Source organism: Mastigoproctus giganteus, chromosome 2 (assembly GCF_048544385.1).
Source record: "Mastigoproctus giganteus isolate SK-2022 chromosome 2, ASM4854438v1, whole genome shotgun sequence".
NCBI classification, from domain to species: domain Eukaryota; kingdom Metazoa; phylum Arthropoda; class Arachnida; order Uropygi; family Thelyphonidae; genus Mastigoproctus; species Mastigoproctus giganteus.
Genome location: NC_143576.1, coordinates 16,543,128 through 16,560,132, shown reverse-complemented (window position 1 = coordinate 16,560,132; position 17,005 = coordinate 16,543,128). Strand labels below are relative to the sequence as shown.

At 37.2% G+C, this 17,005-nt stretch overlaps 1 protein-coding gene across 1 annotated transcript in view; it reads left to right on the top strand.

Annotated features, from left to right (window-relative positions):
* Positions 1-17,005, top strand: part of Tmem131 (Transmembrane protein 131) — a 448,968-nt gene that overhangs the window by 10,999 nt on the left and 420,964 nt on the right. Inside the window, exon 2 of the mRNA XM_090388275.1 lies at positions 5,400-5,464. Coding sequence (XP_090244401.1) covers positions 5,400-5,464 — 65 coding nt within the window. The remainder of the gene's footprint in view (positions 1-5,399; positions 5,465-17,005) is intronic.

Genomic DNA, 17,005 nt, shown 5'->3' with positions numbered 1-17,005 from the left:
GTTAACTATTCTCCCAGCCTTTAAGTTGTCATAAACTTGGAGAATTTCTACTGTATTAATTTTTAATCAGTATCATCTAGGAAGATAAGACAAGGGATGTTCAAGTACAGATCCCTGAAGGACCCCACTTGCTACTTCAGTACACTTTAAGGAATATACATTTATGACCACCCCTGTCTCCTGTCCTTCAACCAACCTTAAATCCACCAATGGATTTTCCTGTTATCCCAATCCTATCCTATCTTAATTTTTACAATAACGTCAAATGAGGAACTATATCAAAATTTTTACTAAAATCCAGATGTCAATGTTTCTTGCATTGGACTGCTCAATAACTTCATCATAGTAATTTACTGATTTTTAAGGAAGATCTCTCCATCATGGAACAATGCCAAGACCCATTTAAGATGCTATTCTTGTGAGAGTCACAGTATTGCATCTTTAACAATAGATTCCATAATCTTATCAGGCACTGAATCAAATTTTCTAGTCTGTAATTGTCATCACTTCTTTAACTTCTCCTCGAGGATTGGAGGAAACAACTGTACTTTCCCACTCCAAGGGAATAATCCCTGAATCAGGTGGTGATCTCATTACCATTAATGGCTGGATGGAATGACTTGCAACTTTTTTCAGTATAACTAGACCATTCACTCCTGAAGAATTACACCCCTTAGCCTCAGTAGCTGTTTAGATAACTGATTCTCTCATACCATTATGCTACTATTTTTACAACAGTTTAATCCATCTTCACTATTCCTCCCCGCTGCACTTATGTGGTTTCAATAGTAAAGATGGTTGCAAAACACATTTTCAATTTGGCCACCATTTCATCTGGATTGTCAGTAATCCCACCATTTTAATATGTATACTGAATCTATTTTCAGCCTTTTTGCATTCATATATGAGTAGAATTTTTCTTCTCCATCCTTAGGTCTCTTTTCTGGCAAATTTTCATACTAAGCTTTTCCTTAAACACTTCTGATAATGCATTAGCATGAAATAATGTACAGTAATAACTCCAGTTAATAGAGCTCAAGAAATACTTGAGTCTGTTGTACACCTTTACATAACTAAAGCCCTGACCTTTTCCTTTGACTACTGAAATTTCTTTGTAAATTTCATAATGTCATTTTATGACATTATGATCACTCCCCGGTATTGGTTCCTGAATTGTCACATTTTTAATATAGCTTAGATCCTTGGTAAGAACTAGGTCAAGAATATTTGACCCTCCCCTGCCCTCTGCATTCTATAATATATTGAAATAAATAACAGTAATGTAGTTAATTCAAGAAACCTCTAATTGTTCTTGTTTCTATTCAGCTATAAATTATCAGGCGACGCAGAAACCTGTAGCAGATATAAGCTAGTCTGTAATCAGGTCACAAAGGAGGTTCGGCAGGCAAAGGCGGATTACGAGAAATCTTTGGCAAAAGATGCTAAGAAAAACAGCAAGGATTTCTTTACTTATATAAACTCTAAAAGGAAGGGGCTGAATATGATTGGTCCACTTGACATCGATGGTTCGACTGTTGATGATCCTGCTCAGATAGCAAACAAACTGAATGAGTATTTTGCATCTACATTCACACGTGAGGAATCATTACAGTTTGAAAATGGAAGAAGGTTATCAAATTGTAGCAGTGTGCTTAATGATTTTGTAATAACTGAGAGCAAAGTGGAGGAGAAATTGTTGAAGTTAAACATAAGAAAGGCACCTGGGGCGGATGGGATCTATCCAGTTATATTAAAGGAGGCGGCAAAGCAACTAAGCAAACCCTTAGCCATAATTATGAGAGCATCCTTGGATTCAGGGGAGGTTCCCACGGACTGGAGATGTGCAAATGTATCCCCAATTCACAAAGGAGGTTCGAAGGGTGACACGAATAATTACAGACCAGTTAGTTTAACTTCTGTTCCGGGTAAAATAATGGAGTCACTGGTTAAAGATGCATTGCAGGATCATCTAGACAAGACTGCAGCAATAATTCAGACACAGCATGGGTTTGTTAAGGGAAAGTCTTGTCTGACAAATTTGATTGGTTATTATGATGTGGTCACAAAGGAACTAGATGCAAAAAATAATTTTGATATCATATACTTGGATTTCAGGAAAGCTTTTGACACTGTTGCGCATGGAAGACTACTGTACAAATTGGAGCAGAATGGTATTAAGGGTAAGTTGCTACAATGGATAAAAGGATGGTTAAGTGGGAGAAGACAGAGGGTGGTAATCAATGGGTGCTGCTCTTCGTGGACTAATGTTATTAGTGGAGTCCCACAGGGTTCGATGTTGGGGCCACTGTTGTTTTGTATATTTATCAATGATATTGATGAAGGTATATCAGGCTTAATGTCGAAGTTTGCAGATGACACGAAGGTTGGCAGGGTTGTTAATGACAGTAATGGCAGTGTGCTACTGCAACAGGATCTAGATAATTTGGGCAGATGGGCTAAGAAGTGGCAACTGAAGTTTAACCTTGACAAATGCAAAGTACTGCATATGGGTAGAAGTAACCCCAGAGAAACGTACCAACTGTGTGGTACTACACTTAAGGTGGTAGAAAATGAAAAAGACCTGGGAGTAATTGTGCAGTCAGATATGAAGTTTTCTGAGCAATGTAGACAGGCTGCTAGGGCAGGTCATGGGGTTTTGTCAATGATATATAGGAATTTTGCTAGCAGGGAAAAGGAGGTGATTGTCCCTCTGTATAAGGCAATGGTCAGGCCACGCCTTGAGTACTGCGTACAGGTCTGGAGGCCTCATTTTAGGAAGGATGTAGATTTGCTTGAGCGTGTACAGAGAAGAGCAACACGATTGGTGAGGGGAATGAAGGGATCCTCTTACCAAGAGAGGCTTAAGTTCTGCAAATTGCAGTGGCTGGAGACTAGGCACCTGCGTGGTGATCTGATTGAGGTCTATAAGGCCTTGAATGGGTTGAGCACGCTGAATTCTGATGGGATCCTCCCACTTGTTCAGAATACGAACCTACGGGGACATAAGTTCAAATTAAGAAAGGATAGATGTAGAATAGATGTGCGGAAATTTGCCTTTAGCCAGCGGGTGGTTAATTGCTGGAACAAACTTCCATCTGTCGTTGTGGAAGTTGATAGGTTAAATAAATTTAAGGAGGAACTGGACAGGCAATTGGAGGGTATGGTGTGATTTTTTTTTTTTTTTTGGCTGATGCTGCATAAGCTCCTACACTGCTTTCTTGCATCAAGTGCCACTACTACTATTACTACTATTACTACTACTACTATGACCACCAGATCAGAGGAGCTTACAGGAAATCATGAATACAATTGCTGATTGTATTTAGCAGTCATGCAGGCTTGAACTAAGGTGCACTCTCACTTCTGACCACTCTGCTACATCAGGCTGCATTCTTTCTGCCTGTTCAATGGTTTTATTACATAGTTGCTTATGGATATTGTATAAAGCAATGTCATGTGATAGCTTGTAACTATCCCATGCTATTTTCTTTTACCCAGTTAAATCTGTCAGTACTCTTGTCATCCATTTTAGTGTCTTTCTTTTGCAGTTCTCCTCTACTGGGATGAATGTGTTTATGGCTTCCAGCATAAATCCCTCAAACACTTCTCATAATGCATTAGCATCAAATAGCAAAAAAGTAATAACCTGATTAGTAGAGCCCAAGAAATACTCGAGTTCATTGTAGTCCCACTTTATGTAATTAAAACCATGTCTTTTTCCTTTTATCACCAAAATTTCTTTGGATACTACCCATTTTATGGAATTATGATCACTCCATGCTATTGGTTCCTGAACTGTTATATTTTTGTTAACAATTTGGTAAGTATAACAATAAATATACAGCTATACATTATGGAACTCACTGTAGTTCTTTAGTAGCTTTTGAGATAATGAAAGCTAAAAATAACCTTACAAGTTACGAAATACTTCACAAAATATTGCCATATATATCTGCTTACTGATGGCCATCTCTTCTGTGGAAAACAGAAAAGGGGTGAAAAATGTGCAGTCTATTTCCCTTTCTGAATTCTGATTGAAAGGGAGCAAAAGGTTATGGTCCTGAGAGAGCTCCCAGGATGCCAGGACCATAACCCCGAGAAAGCAAGTTGAGAAAATGTTTTTTTGACTTCTGAGCGTTATCAGGTAATGTTATCATCAGAGGTAAAGAGGTATGTTTGCTACCTTGTTATTGATTAGTTGCTATAATTATCTGTTTGATGTTCAGTGGGTGTTTATATCATAGTAGGTTGCAGAATTGCTTTTCTTTGGCACACTGCTGCACTTTCATTTATTTCTTTAGGCCTTTTCCCTATCAATGAGATATGGAAAGTTTTTCTGAATGTGATACTGGTAAGCTGCCACAGTAGTGTCTTAAAAGCCCATGTGAGGAGTTCCCTCAAAGAGGAACTGTCATCTTTACTATGTTTCGGATCATGCACATTTCCACAAATTATGTTCTTCCATTGTGTACTGTAGAGATCATGTTTAGTTGCCTGTATATTACCTGGTGGTAATAGGAAACGAACTTATTCTTTATCTGTCAAAAAAAAAAAAAAAAAAAAATCTTATATTATTCATTTAGTCAAAAAAGGGCCTATCCAAATTTTACTTAATTTTTTCCAGACTAAGAAAATAGCTTGAAACAATTTCTTTTTAGAACAAACATCAAGTATATATTTTTTTTTAATTTAAAGTGTCAAAATGTACATGTTTTTAAAAACTTTGTCACTCTTACAAGCAACTTATTCCAACATTTCACAACACTCTACCCAAAGGTAGGCTTCATAAAGATGTAGTCTACTCCCCTGAGAACTTAGAGAAGTGTACTAGGTCCTCCTAAGATTTTATAGTTATGCCCTGCAATTTTTGTTGTCTAATTCACCAGTGAGAATATTCCTCCATCATTCATTTTCCTAATCTTCTTTGGAACCCTATATACTTCAATCAATCCTCCCCCACCAAGCTAATCATCCTTCGCACCCTCTCTAGAAGTTCTAATGACTCCTTTAGTGCTCCGGGCAGGTTATGTCATTTAATGCCGGGTTCTGATGTGTGTTATTATTATTATTATTTTTTTTTCTATTACCTTTTCAAAATTATTAACTTCCTACAGTCCAGAATTCAGTGTAGTGTTTCCATCCTTTATACCGTACTTAATAAATTAAAAATTCTTGACCTCTTAGAATTCATCCTGAACCCTAGAGAGAAAACTTTCATCATTTGCTTTTGTGCATGTGCACACACATGCATGCCTATAAGTTTTATATATGTTATGAAGCATTCACTGAAAAGAATTATGTAATTTGAAATCATGAATTTATTTTTTTAATGTATATATTTTTATGTTATTTTTATTTATATTTTTAATGTATTTTTTAATATATATTTAATAATTTAGCATTTATACAGATGGATGGAGAGCTAAGGTATCTGGTGGATGGTGTATCAATACAGATGCAAGAGGTTAGTATTGAATATCATATTTAAAAAAATATTAAATTTTTAATAAATATTTGAAAATTGCATTTTTAATAAAATAGAGCTCATTTAAATATCGGCCCACTAATAATAACAGTTGTTATTTTATGAGGGTTGCACCAAATGTTAGTGTCCACTACTCTTTTTCATAATCAGAAATTTATATATAAAAGCTGGAAACTTATTTACTGTAATATTTCTTCAAAATATCAAAAAATTGTGGAGTTCCTGGTATTTAGAAATTTCTGTAATCAGAATAATTAAATTTAAAATGATTTTTTGCAAGCAGCTACTAGGTAGTCTACCAGACCAAACCCTGTTGGTAACTCTTTAAGAGGCATCTAGATCAGTAGTATAAAATCTTGCTGCCTAGTTAATGACTGGAGGGAGTCTGAGTAGGGTGTAAGTGCAAGGTACTGTCAAGGCAGACTCAGTTTTGAACAGGCTAGCAGTACAAAACTTGCTACTTGTTCAAACAGTAGTCGAGCTTTCTGCTCTCTTGCCAAAGCTATTGGCTGCAATTTCTGTCCATCTGTACTACCACCCTCTGCTACTATTTGATTGTTATGTTGCATCCTCAGTAAAGATTAACTCTTATTAGTATCCTACTTTTCTTCAGATTCTTATATCAGTGATCTCAGTAAATCACTTTCTACCGTAAATGCATACCGCCCGATGCTGCATAGTCTTCTGACAGAAGGACATTAAAAGAATTCAGAAACATCTTTTGTTTTGAGCTGCTTTTTAAACTTTTACTCCATTGATATTATTCCTTCCACAGAAATTTGCTAACATCAAGCCAGTTACTAAAAGGGGTCAGGTCAAGCCATCAAAAGCAGACATTGTGGTGTTATTCAAATATAACAGATGCAGAATTCCAACATGGAGAGTACAATGTGTAGGGTGTTAGTTGTCTGATGGCACCAGGAGTGTCCCCCATCTACACAAAGTAGAATACAATGTGTACAGAAAAGACAAGACAGGATAGGAGGGGAAGGATTATGCTCTTAGGCATTGACTTATAAGGCATTGTACCCAGTTGACATCATAGCCAGTGCAGTGTTGAGTCAGTTTGGTGTGACATAAGAACTGGGAAGATGAGTACAACAAACAGCTGTGCAGATAAATAGAGTGGGCCAGTAAATCAGAATGTCTTATAATAAGGGATTTTAACTTTCCAGATATTGAGAGGAACTTGTGGGTTGGCCACTCTCCCACTGACAAGACTTTTATGGATTTATTGGAACTGTTTTCTACACCAGCATGCCAGAGCGGCAGCAAGGAAGAATAATACTCTTGAGCTGATTACCAGCAGTGATTATTCATGCATTAAGAATCTGCAGATAAAAGAACCACTAAGTGACAGTGATTACAGTGTATTGATGTGGGATTTACTTAAAGATGTAACTACTATCAAGGGGTTTTGCTTTCACAATAGTGACTGCAGTGGTCTCAGACAGATTTTAAGTTCTGTACAGTGAGAACCAACTGATGATGTTACCATCAGAAAATTCTAAATGGAAAGCATTCAAGGAAATAATCATTGAAGCTACAAGGCTTTTCATACCAACTGAGAAACACCATTTGAGTCTTAGACCTAAATGGATATCAGATGAACTAATGAGACTCATGGTAGAGAAGAAAAATGCATGGGATGCATTTAAATTATCAGGTGATACAGAAGCCTGTGTGGTAGATATAAGCCATTCTGTAATCAAGTCACAAAGGAGGTTAGACAAACTAAGGCAGATGATGATAAATCTTTGGCAAAGAAAAACAGCAAAGACGACTTTACTTATGTGAACATGTGAAGGAAAGGAATGAATCACGTTGGAACACTTGATAACTATTTATGCTCCTGCTCACTTGATAACTTGTTTATGCTCCTTCTCAGGTTGCTGACAAACTAAATGGGTATTTTGCATCTACATTTATACATGAGGTATTCTTTAGGAAAGTGGATGCCAGTAGTTTATCAAATTTTAACAGGAAGCTAAATGATTTTGTAATAACTGAAAGGGAAGTGGAAGAAAAATCATTGAAGTTAACCATAAGAAAATCACTTGTGGCTAATGGGATCTATCCAATTATATTAACGAAGGCAGCATAGGAAGCAAGCTTAGACTGGAGATGGGTGGATGTTTCCCCAAATCACAGAGGTGGTGATCAAAGGGTGACATGAGTAATTAGACCTCTTAGCTTAACTTCTGCTGCAGGGAAAATCATGGTGTCATCAGTTAAAAGAAGTAATACAGACCCATTTAGACAGGAGAGCAGTTATTCTTCAGTCACAGCTTGGGTTTGTTAAGGGAATATCTTATGTGATGAATTTGATTGGATATTATGATGCATTAACAAAGAATTAGATGCAAAAAATAATTTTGATATTATATACTTGGATCCGTAGCCTAGTGGTGAGGAGCGGGAGTGCAATAATGCGACCTTTGAGTAGACCAGGGTTCAAGCCACTGACTGCTAAATATGGTCAATCTGCCAACCCACACTGGACAAGCGTGGCAGATTATGGTCTATTTCCCTCAACATGAATTGTTCAGGAGGCTTCCATCCTTCAGTGGATTGATAATGGCTGCAGTTTACCCTTGGATTTCAGTAAAGCTTTTGATAATAATGCACATAAAAGATTGCTATATAAATTGGAGCAGTGTGGCATTAAGAACAAGTTACTGCTATGGATAAAGGGATAGTTGAGTTAGAGAAGGCAGAGAGTGATCGTCAATGAATACTGCTCTTTAGTTGGGCCATTATTTTCTGTATTTATCAGTGATATCGATGTAGGTATATGAGACTTAATGTCTAAGTATGCATATGATCAAAGGTTGGCAGAATGGTTAATGACAGTAATGATGGTATGCTACTACAACAAGATCTAGAAAAATTAGGCAGATGAGCAGAGAAATGGCAATTGAAGTTTAACATTGACAAATGCAAAGTACTGCATATGAGTAGCTGTAATCCCAGAATAATGTACCAAGAGTGTAGTACTAAACTGCACTGTTACTCCCCTCCCCAGGTCTTTTGACCTGGGGTTAACTGTGCAGTCAGATATGTAGTGCAGTCAAGCAGGACAAAACACCATGCGCTGCCAGTATAGCTCATGGGGTTTTGTCAATGATAAGCAGTAATTTTGCTAGCAGGGATAAGGAGGTGATTATCCCATTGTATAAGACATTGATCAGGCTACATTTTAAGTACTGGAATACCTCACATAGCACGGTTTCGAACAACATGGGTTTCACTATAGCGCTTTACAAATTGAAAAAAAAATTAACTGCGTTACGCACCAATACATTTGATATGTATGTATGTATGTATGTATTATAATGCCAGCACGTAGGCCAATGCGTTATGGATTCAAGGCCACGCTGACTGTTGTCACAACTCCCATTATATACGGACTCTGCTAGCGTTTAAAGATTAGTAAACACTCTAGATTCCAAGCGGTGAGGTCGTTGATTGTGCGTAAGCTGTACAAATATTTTTCACTGTGTATTTTTATTAAAGATTATTTTTTAAAAACATTACACCTTTATACACAAATATGAGTGGAAAGAAGAAATGTAATGGCGCTGTGTTCTTCTAGATCCAAACATTGAACGAGGTATAAAAGTAAGGCAGGCATTGCAAAATGACATTCAATGTTATAAATAGATGTATGCAGATAAAAAGAAGAAAAGAACTGTGCAATCTAAGCTGATCAGTTATTTTTCAAAATAAAAATAAGTACGTACTTCATTTATATTCTTTTGGTATGTACATACTGCAATAAAAATCATTTGTACTGTACTTACTAGTATTTTTTATATTTATCATTTTAATTTCTTTTTTGGAAGAACTTTGTGTTCATCAATTTATGGTAAACAAACACCTATATAGTTTTGCAACTCGATCCATATACAGGTGACCCCCACTTAACGCTGATCATTCGTTCCGGAAAAACAGAGCGCTAAGTGAATCCGCGCTAAGCGAGCGCCACTTTCCCATAAGGTAACATATGTATTTGTGAGTTGCGGTCGGTGCCATAGGATATTTTCTAATCAATAATAAACAGTAGTGAAAAGATGCACAAATGTCGGTCAAAATATTTAATATTTGTACATATAAAATATTCTGCATTACATACGTATATAATTATGTGGTAACTACTTACATATTAAAAGTAAACTTAAAATTCCAATTAAAATAATGAATTTAATTGATTTAATTTAATTGAAGAATTTAATCATGAAAAATGTGTGGATTTTGAGTTAAACTTTGGCCCTCTACCAAATAAACTAAAAGGGGTATTAATTTTAAATCCCCCGCAGCGTTACCACCCAACAATAAAGTCAACTTATCCTTCGCCGCTTTGAAACCTGGCATGTTTTTTTCTTCTTTCAATATGAAACTTTTTTTAGGTATTCGTTTCCACAAAAGTCTTGCTTCATCTATGTTAAAAACTTGTTGAGAAGTATAACACATAATACCCCTCTTCAATAATTTTAACAAGTTCTTTTTTGAAAGTTTCGGCTCCTTGATCTGCACTAGCGACTTCTCCCTGAATTTTAAATCTATTCTACTAGCCCTTACCAGTTTTAAATGGTTCCAAATTTTTTTTTTTTTTTTTTTTTAGGCGAGTTTTCTTCAGATCATCATATTGGCTAATCTCTTTCTCTCTTTTTTTTTTTTTAAATATTTAACTTAACTGAATTCTGCATTGGAATATTATCTTCAATAAAATTAAAGTCTTTCCATTTCAATCCTAATAGCCGGCCTAGTCCTAGTTGTTTGCATTGGAACAGCTATCTTTTCTGCTGCTAAAATTAATTCTTTATTTTTTTATAATTGTTTTTACAGTTAAAGTTGCAAGTCCTAAATTATGGCACATCCGTTTGTTGTTGACCGGAATCGATTCACTTCAAAATGTCTAATTTAATTTTCAAATTCTTTCTTTTTCTTACATTTATAGTCTTCATACTGCACCCAGAAGTTGTTGCTTTTTCATTCCTATCGGTCATTATTAGCTCTTCGAAAATGTAACTGCGTTGGTCGCATTAATTATTATACAATATTCAAGTACAATGTTCCCTTATGCACAATGTCTAATACTATACTGAGTGATGTATTAGACATATAACGCAAATATTACAAGCAATATACTTTATCATTTTTTAAAATGTTGATCTCGGAACTACGTAACAAGTCACTGTACTGCAATTAAATTAGCGTGTGAGAAAATTTCACTGAGCGTGGGAAAATTTCGCAAATCGGCGTGGAAAACGTTTTAATGCTGTTTTGCTATTCATTGTAAAGCTATCGACTCCATCAAATGAAACGATTTCATTAAATATGCCAAAAATGCAATCTGTAAAAGAGCATTATAGTGATCTGTGACAGCGTTATAGTCAGATATGAGTTATAATATAAGAACAGCGTTATAGCAAATCAGCGTAAAGCAAACCGCGTTATAACAGGGGCCTGCTGTATTCAAATTGTCGGAATGCATTACATTAAAATACATACTAATAATACCTCGATCAGCGTGGTTTCGCATAGCGCAGTATTTTTTGGCACGAATTAACTGCGCTATGCGAGGTATTCCTGTACTGCATACTGGTCTGGAGGCCTCATTTTAGGAAGGATGTAGAGCTGCTGGAAAAGGAAGTTACCAAGAAAGGCTTCAGTTCTGCAAATTGCAGTGTGTGGAGACTAGGCATCTGTCAGGTGATCGGATTGCAGGTGTCTTAAGGTTTCAAATATCTTTCACTAACTCAGTGCCGATGGGATTCTTTCTCTTGGTCAGACTACTATGCACATGAGGGGACAAATTCAAATTGAGGAAGTATGGTTGCAGAATAGGTGTGTGGTAGTTTTTGCCTTTAGACTGTGGGTAGTTGATTGCTAGAACATACTTCTATCCGTTGTTGTTAAGGTGGATAGCTTGAATAAATTCACGGAAGAACTAAACAAACTATTCAAGGGAATGGAAAGGTTTTTCTTGTCTGATGCTGTTTAATCTTTCTCTCTTGCATCATTCGCTAATACTTATACTAAATCCCTCCATTTGAATTATCATCCAATTTCACTTACCTCTACTGTTTCCTAAGTAATGGAGATATCGATAAACCACCAACTCTTACATTATCTAAGATCCTTTCATCTGATCAAATGATTCACTGGTGGTGTACTAGCTTATTTACTCATTTTTGGACAAATTCATTGGAAACGTTTGGTGAAACTCAAGCAATTGCTGAGTTTTAAAAAAATTTTTAATATTTCCAAGGCTTTTGATATGTTTGGCATAAAGATCTAAACAAGCTCCCATCTTATTGCCTGCCATCTGTTGATGTCTTTTGATTCTTATCAGTCTTCAGCGTCAAAAGTGCTCTGTTCTACAGTTCCTCAAAATTCTCATCCAATTTCACGGACCCTGCTAATTCTCATGTTATTAAATAACATTAGACCCAAGATGCATAAGGAATTTTTTCCCTCTCCTCTCCTGGTGCAGCAGAAACTTGGCATCCACGCACTATATGACTAATACTGCTAATGTGATCATGCTGTTGCTCTGGCTTGCTTATGCATAAGCAATGAGGGATAAGCAATTAATTAATTGCTTTAATTCAAGAAATTAATTAGTAGTCTGTCAAATTTCTAAAGCAGAACTTTGGAGAGTAAAGTAGTAAAAATCTACTTTATAATTTTGGCCTTGGGTGCCAAGCCGATCTTGAGGCCAAGAAATCTTCCCTCCAACTTCTACTGTGATTACTTTAGAGAGATAAATTTTTCCATTTGAGTTCAGACATGCGAGGTTATCTGATTGAGGCATATAAAGCCTTGAATGGTTTGAGCATGCTCAATGGTGATGAGATTTTTCCTCTTGCTCAGAATAATCACCTGAGAGGGCATAAATTCAAATTGAGGAAAGACAGATGTAGGATAGATGTGCAGAAGTTTGCCTTTAGCCAGCAGGTAGTTGGTTGATGGAACAGACTTCCATCCTTTGTTGTGGAAGTTGATAGCCTAAATAAATTTAAGGCTGGGCTAGACAGGTATTTGGAATGAATGGAGGGGTGAAATGGGAGAGAGGTTTTTTTTTTGGCTGAAGCTGCATAAGCTTGCTTTCTTGCATCATGTACCTCTACTAATGCTAATTTTTTATTCACTTTTTCAAATATATAATAAGAGTTTTCTTTTTTAAAACATAAGGAAGAAGTTTCCATAAAGGAAAGTAACCTTTCTCAATTTTTCTGTTTACTAACCTTCTGTTTTGCTCGCTTGGTCGGTGGCACTACTCCTGCCTCCCCATGGCGAGGCTGGACCTGGGTGAAAAGACACCACCCAGGACTAAAAGGAGTTTAAAATGGACCAAACTAACAACACAATACTGGAGAAATTTAACTCCAATAAATCTGATGACTCACAACTGAACATGTCTCAGGCTAAGAGAATGAAAGTCAACAGCTCTCAGCCTACTGTTCCTTACTTTTTGCTGATACATTCGTTATCGACACAACCCGTTGGAAAATTATCCACATTCTTAGCATTAGCATTAGCAGAGGCATTTGATGCAAGAAAGCAAGCTTATGCAGCATCAGCCAAAAAAAAAAAAAAGAAAAAACCACTTCCACTTCACCCCTTTGTTCGTTCAAAATACCTGTCCAGCTGAGCCTTAAACTTATTTAGGCTATCAACCTCCACCACAAGGGATGGAAGTCTGTTCCACCAACCAACCACCCGCTGGCTAAAGGCAAATTTCCGCACGTCTATCCTACATCTGTCTTTCCGCAATTTGAATTTATGCCCTCTCAGGTGATTTTTCTGAGCTAGAGGAAGAATCCCATCAGCATTGAGCATGCTTAAACCATTCAAGGCTTTATACACCTCTATCAGATCACCTCGCTGGTGCCTAGTCTCCAGACACTGTAATTTGCAAAACTTAAGCCTTTCTTTGTAAGAGCACCCCTTTGTTCCATTCACTAATCTTGTTGCCCTTCTCTGTACTCGTTCCAGCAGCTCTACATCCTTCTTGAAATGAGGCCTCCAGACCTGTATACAGTATTCTAGGTGCGGTCTGACCATTACCTTATACAAGGGAATAATCACCTCCTTATCCCTGCTAGAAAAATTCCTATATATCATCGACAATACACCATGAGCTACTCTTGCAGCCCGTCTGCACTGCTCAGAGAACTTCATATCTGCCTGCAACCACCCCCAAGTCCCTTTCATTCTCTACCACTGTCAGTGTTGTACCACAGAGTTGATACGTTGCTCTGGGGTTGCTGTTTCCCATGTATAGTACTTTACATTTGTCAATGTTAAACTTCATTTGCCACCTCTCAGCCCATCTGCTCAACCTTTCCAGATCCTGTTGCAGCAGCATAGTGTCAGTAGTGTCCTTGACAACCCTGCCAATCTTTGTATCGTCTGCAAACTTCGACATTAAGCCCAATATACCATCATCAATATCATTTATAAATACAGAAAACAATAATGGACCCAACACTGAGCCCTGAGGGACTCCACTAATAACATCAGTCCACGATGAGCAGTGTCCATTGATTACCACTCTCTGTCTTCTCCCCTTCAACCACCCCTTTATCCATAGCAGCAATTTGCCTCCATTGTCACACTGCTCCAATTTGTGTAGCAGTCTTCCATGTGCAACAGTATCAAAAGCCTTTCTAAGATCCAAGTATATAATATCAAAGTTATTCCCTGCATCCAGTTCTTTTGTGACTGCATCATAGTATCCAATCAAGTTGGTCAGGCAAGACTTCCCCTTAACAAAACCATGCTGTGTCTGAGCTATAACTGAAGTCTTGTCTAAATGATCCTGCAGTGCTTCTTTAACCAGTGCCTCCATTAATTTTCCTGGAACAGAAGTTAAGCTCACAGGTCTATAATTACTTGTGTCAGCCTTTGATCCTCCTTTGTGAATTGGGGTCACATTTGCACATTTCCAGTCTATGGGTACCTCCCCTGAGTCCAAGGAAGCTCTCATAATTATGGCTAAGGGTTTGCTTACTTCCTTTGCTGCCTCCTTTAATATAACTGGATAGATCCCATCCACCCCGGGTGCCTTTCTTGTGTTTATCTTCAACAGTTTCTCCTCCACTTTACTCCCAGTTATTTCAAGATTCTGTAGCTTACTGCTAGAGTTGAATACACCTCTGGCATTCCCCTCGCTGAATAACTCCTCATGTGTGAATGTCGATGCAAAATATTCATTTAGTTTGTTAGCTACCTGAGCAGGATCATCAACACTTGACCCATCAATATCAAGTGGACCAATCTGATTCATCCCCTTCTTTCTAGAGTTTACATAAGTAAAGAACTCTTTGCTGTTTTTCTTTGCATCCCTTGCCAAGGATTTCTCGTAATCTGCCTTCGCCTGCCTAACCTCCTTTGTAACTTGGTTGCATATCAACTTGTATCTATCATAGGCTTCTGTGTCATGTGTTAATTTGTATGTATCCCATGCATTTTCCTTCTCTGCCATATGCCTCATTAGTTCATCTGACATCCATTTTGGCCTAAACCTTGAACAATATTTCTTAGTTGGTATGTAAAGCCTAGTAGCTTCCAAGATAAGTTCTTTGAATGCTTCCCATTTTGAATTTGCTGTTGGTAACATCATCAGTTGGTCCCACTGTATAGAATTTAAATACTGTCTCAGTCCATCGTAGTCGCCTTTACGGAAGCAATAACCCTTCCCTTTACCCCTAATGGTAGTTACCTCTTTGAGTAAATCCCACTTCAGCACACTGTGATCACTGCCACCTAGTGGTTCATTTATCTGCAGATTCTTAATGCATGAAGAATCACTGCTGATAATCAAATCAAGAGTATTACTTCCTCTAGTTGCCTCCCGAACATGCTGATGTAGAAAACAATCATCCAATAAATCCACAAAAGCCCTGCTAGTGTGTGAGTAACCAGCCCCCAAAATCCAGTCAATATCTGGGAAATTAAAATCTCCCATTATAAGACACTCTGATTTACTGGCCCACTCTATTTCCCTGTACAGTTCCTTATTATACTCATCAGAGTCATTAGGCCTATAGCACACTCCTACTCTCAATTTTGATCTCCCAATATTTATGTCACACCAAACTGACTCCACACTGCACTGTCCAGCGATGTCGACTGGCTTCACTTCCTTGGTTTTTATGTGTTTCTTAACTAATAGCATAACACCTCCCCCCTTCCTATCCTGTCTATCCTTTCTGTAGACGTTGTACTCCCCAAATTGCAGTTCCGCATCCCTTATATCTGTGTGACACCACGTCTCTGATATCCCGACAATATCTGCCTTCGATGTTTTGAGCAATACCTCAAATTCATCAAATTTATTTACTAAACTCCTAGCATTGGTGTACACGCAAGTATACCTGCACCTGTTTCTATTCATAGCAACAGAAGACTTAGTACAGAAGACTATAGAGTCCATGGTTCGATCACCAAAAATGATAACACGATTACAATCAGGTGATCTCTTAGTAGAAACCTCACTTAAGTCATCAATCAGAAATTTCTAAAAACAAAGACCTTTGCAGGACTACCAGTTGAAATTACCCCACATAATTCTCTGAATACATTGAAAGGTGTTATTACTGAATGGGACCTTTTGACTGTTTCAGAGTTAATGATGAAGAAAGATGACATTCTTACTCCAACCTGATCAGTTATTATCACCTTTAATAATCCTTCTCTTCCCCAGTCAGTTAAAGCAGGATATTTAAATTGCAAAATCTGGCCATATATACCGAATCCAATAAGGTGTTATGACTGTCAGCAATATGGTCACTCTCAGGTGACAGTCACAGTGATCCTATCTGTCTGCTCTGTGGATCAAAAGAATATAATCAAGCAAATTGCACCACTCTGTCCAAACGCTAATAACATTAGTCCACGGAGAACAGCATCCATTTAGTACCACTCTCTGCTGTCTCCCACCGAACCATCCCTTTATCCATTGCAGCAACTTTCCCTTAATGCCATACCGCTCCAATTTGTACAGCAGTCTTCCATGTGCAACAGTATCAAAAGCTTTCCTGAAATCTAAGTATATGATATGTTAAGCAGTTCCTCAGACCTCCTGCTCTTAATAACATTAGTACCAATGTGTACAACAATATCACATTTTGCATCCTTAAAAGAAGATAGCTGCTCTACAATGTCATTAACTTTAACTTCCTGGCAGGCATACCCTGGTCCTATTCCTACTGTCTATATAGAAAAGCCTTTCCTTTGGCAGTGGAGAGGTAGCAATATATATTTTGTTAAAATGAATTTGTAGTAACAAGATTTGATTATATAATCCTTATTTAATACCAGTATTATAATAAATAGTAAAATTTATTTCAAAAATATTAAGTATTTATATTATTAATACAGGTGTTGTATGTACACTATTTTATTTTAGTAGTAGTAGCAATGGCAAATGATTCAAGGAAGCAAGTTTATATAGCATCAACCGAAAAAAAAAAAAACATTTCGACCATCTGTACCCTACAAGAATTT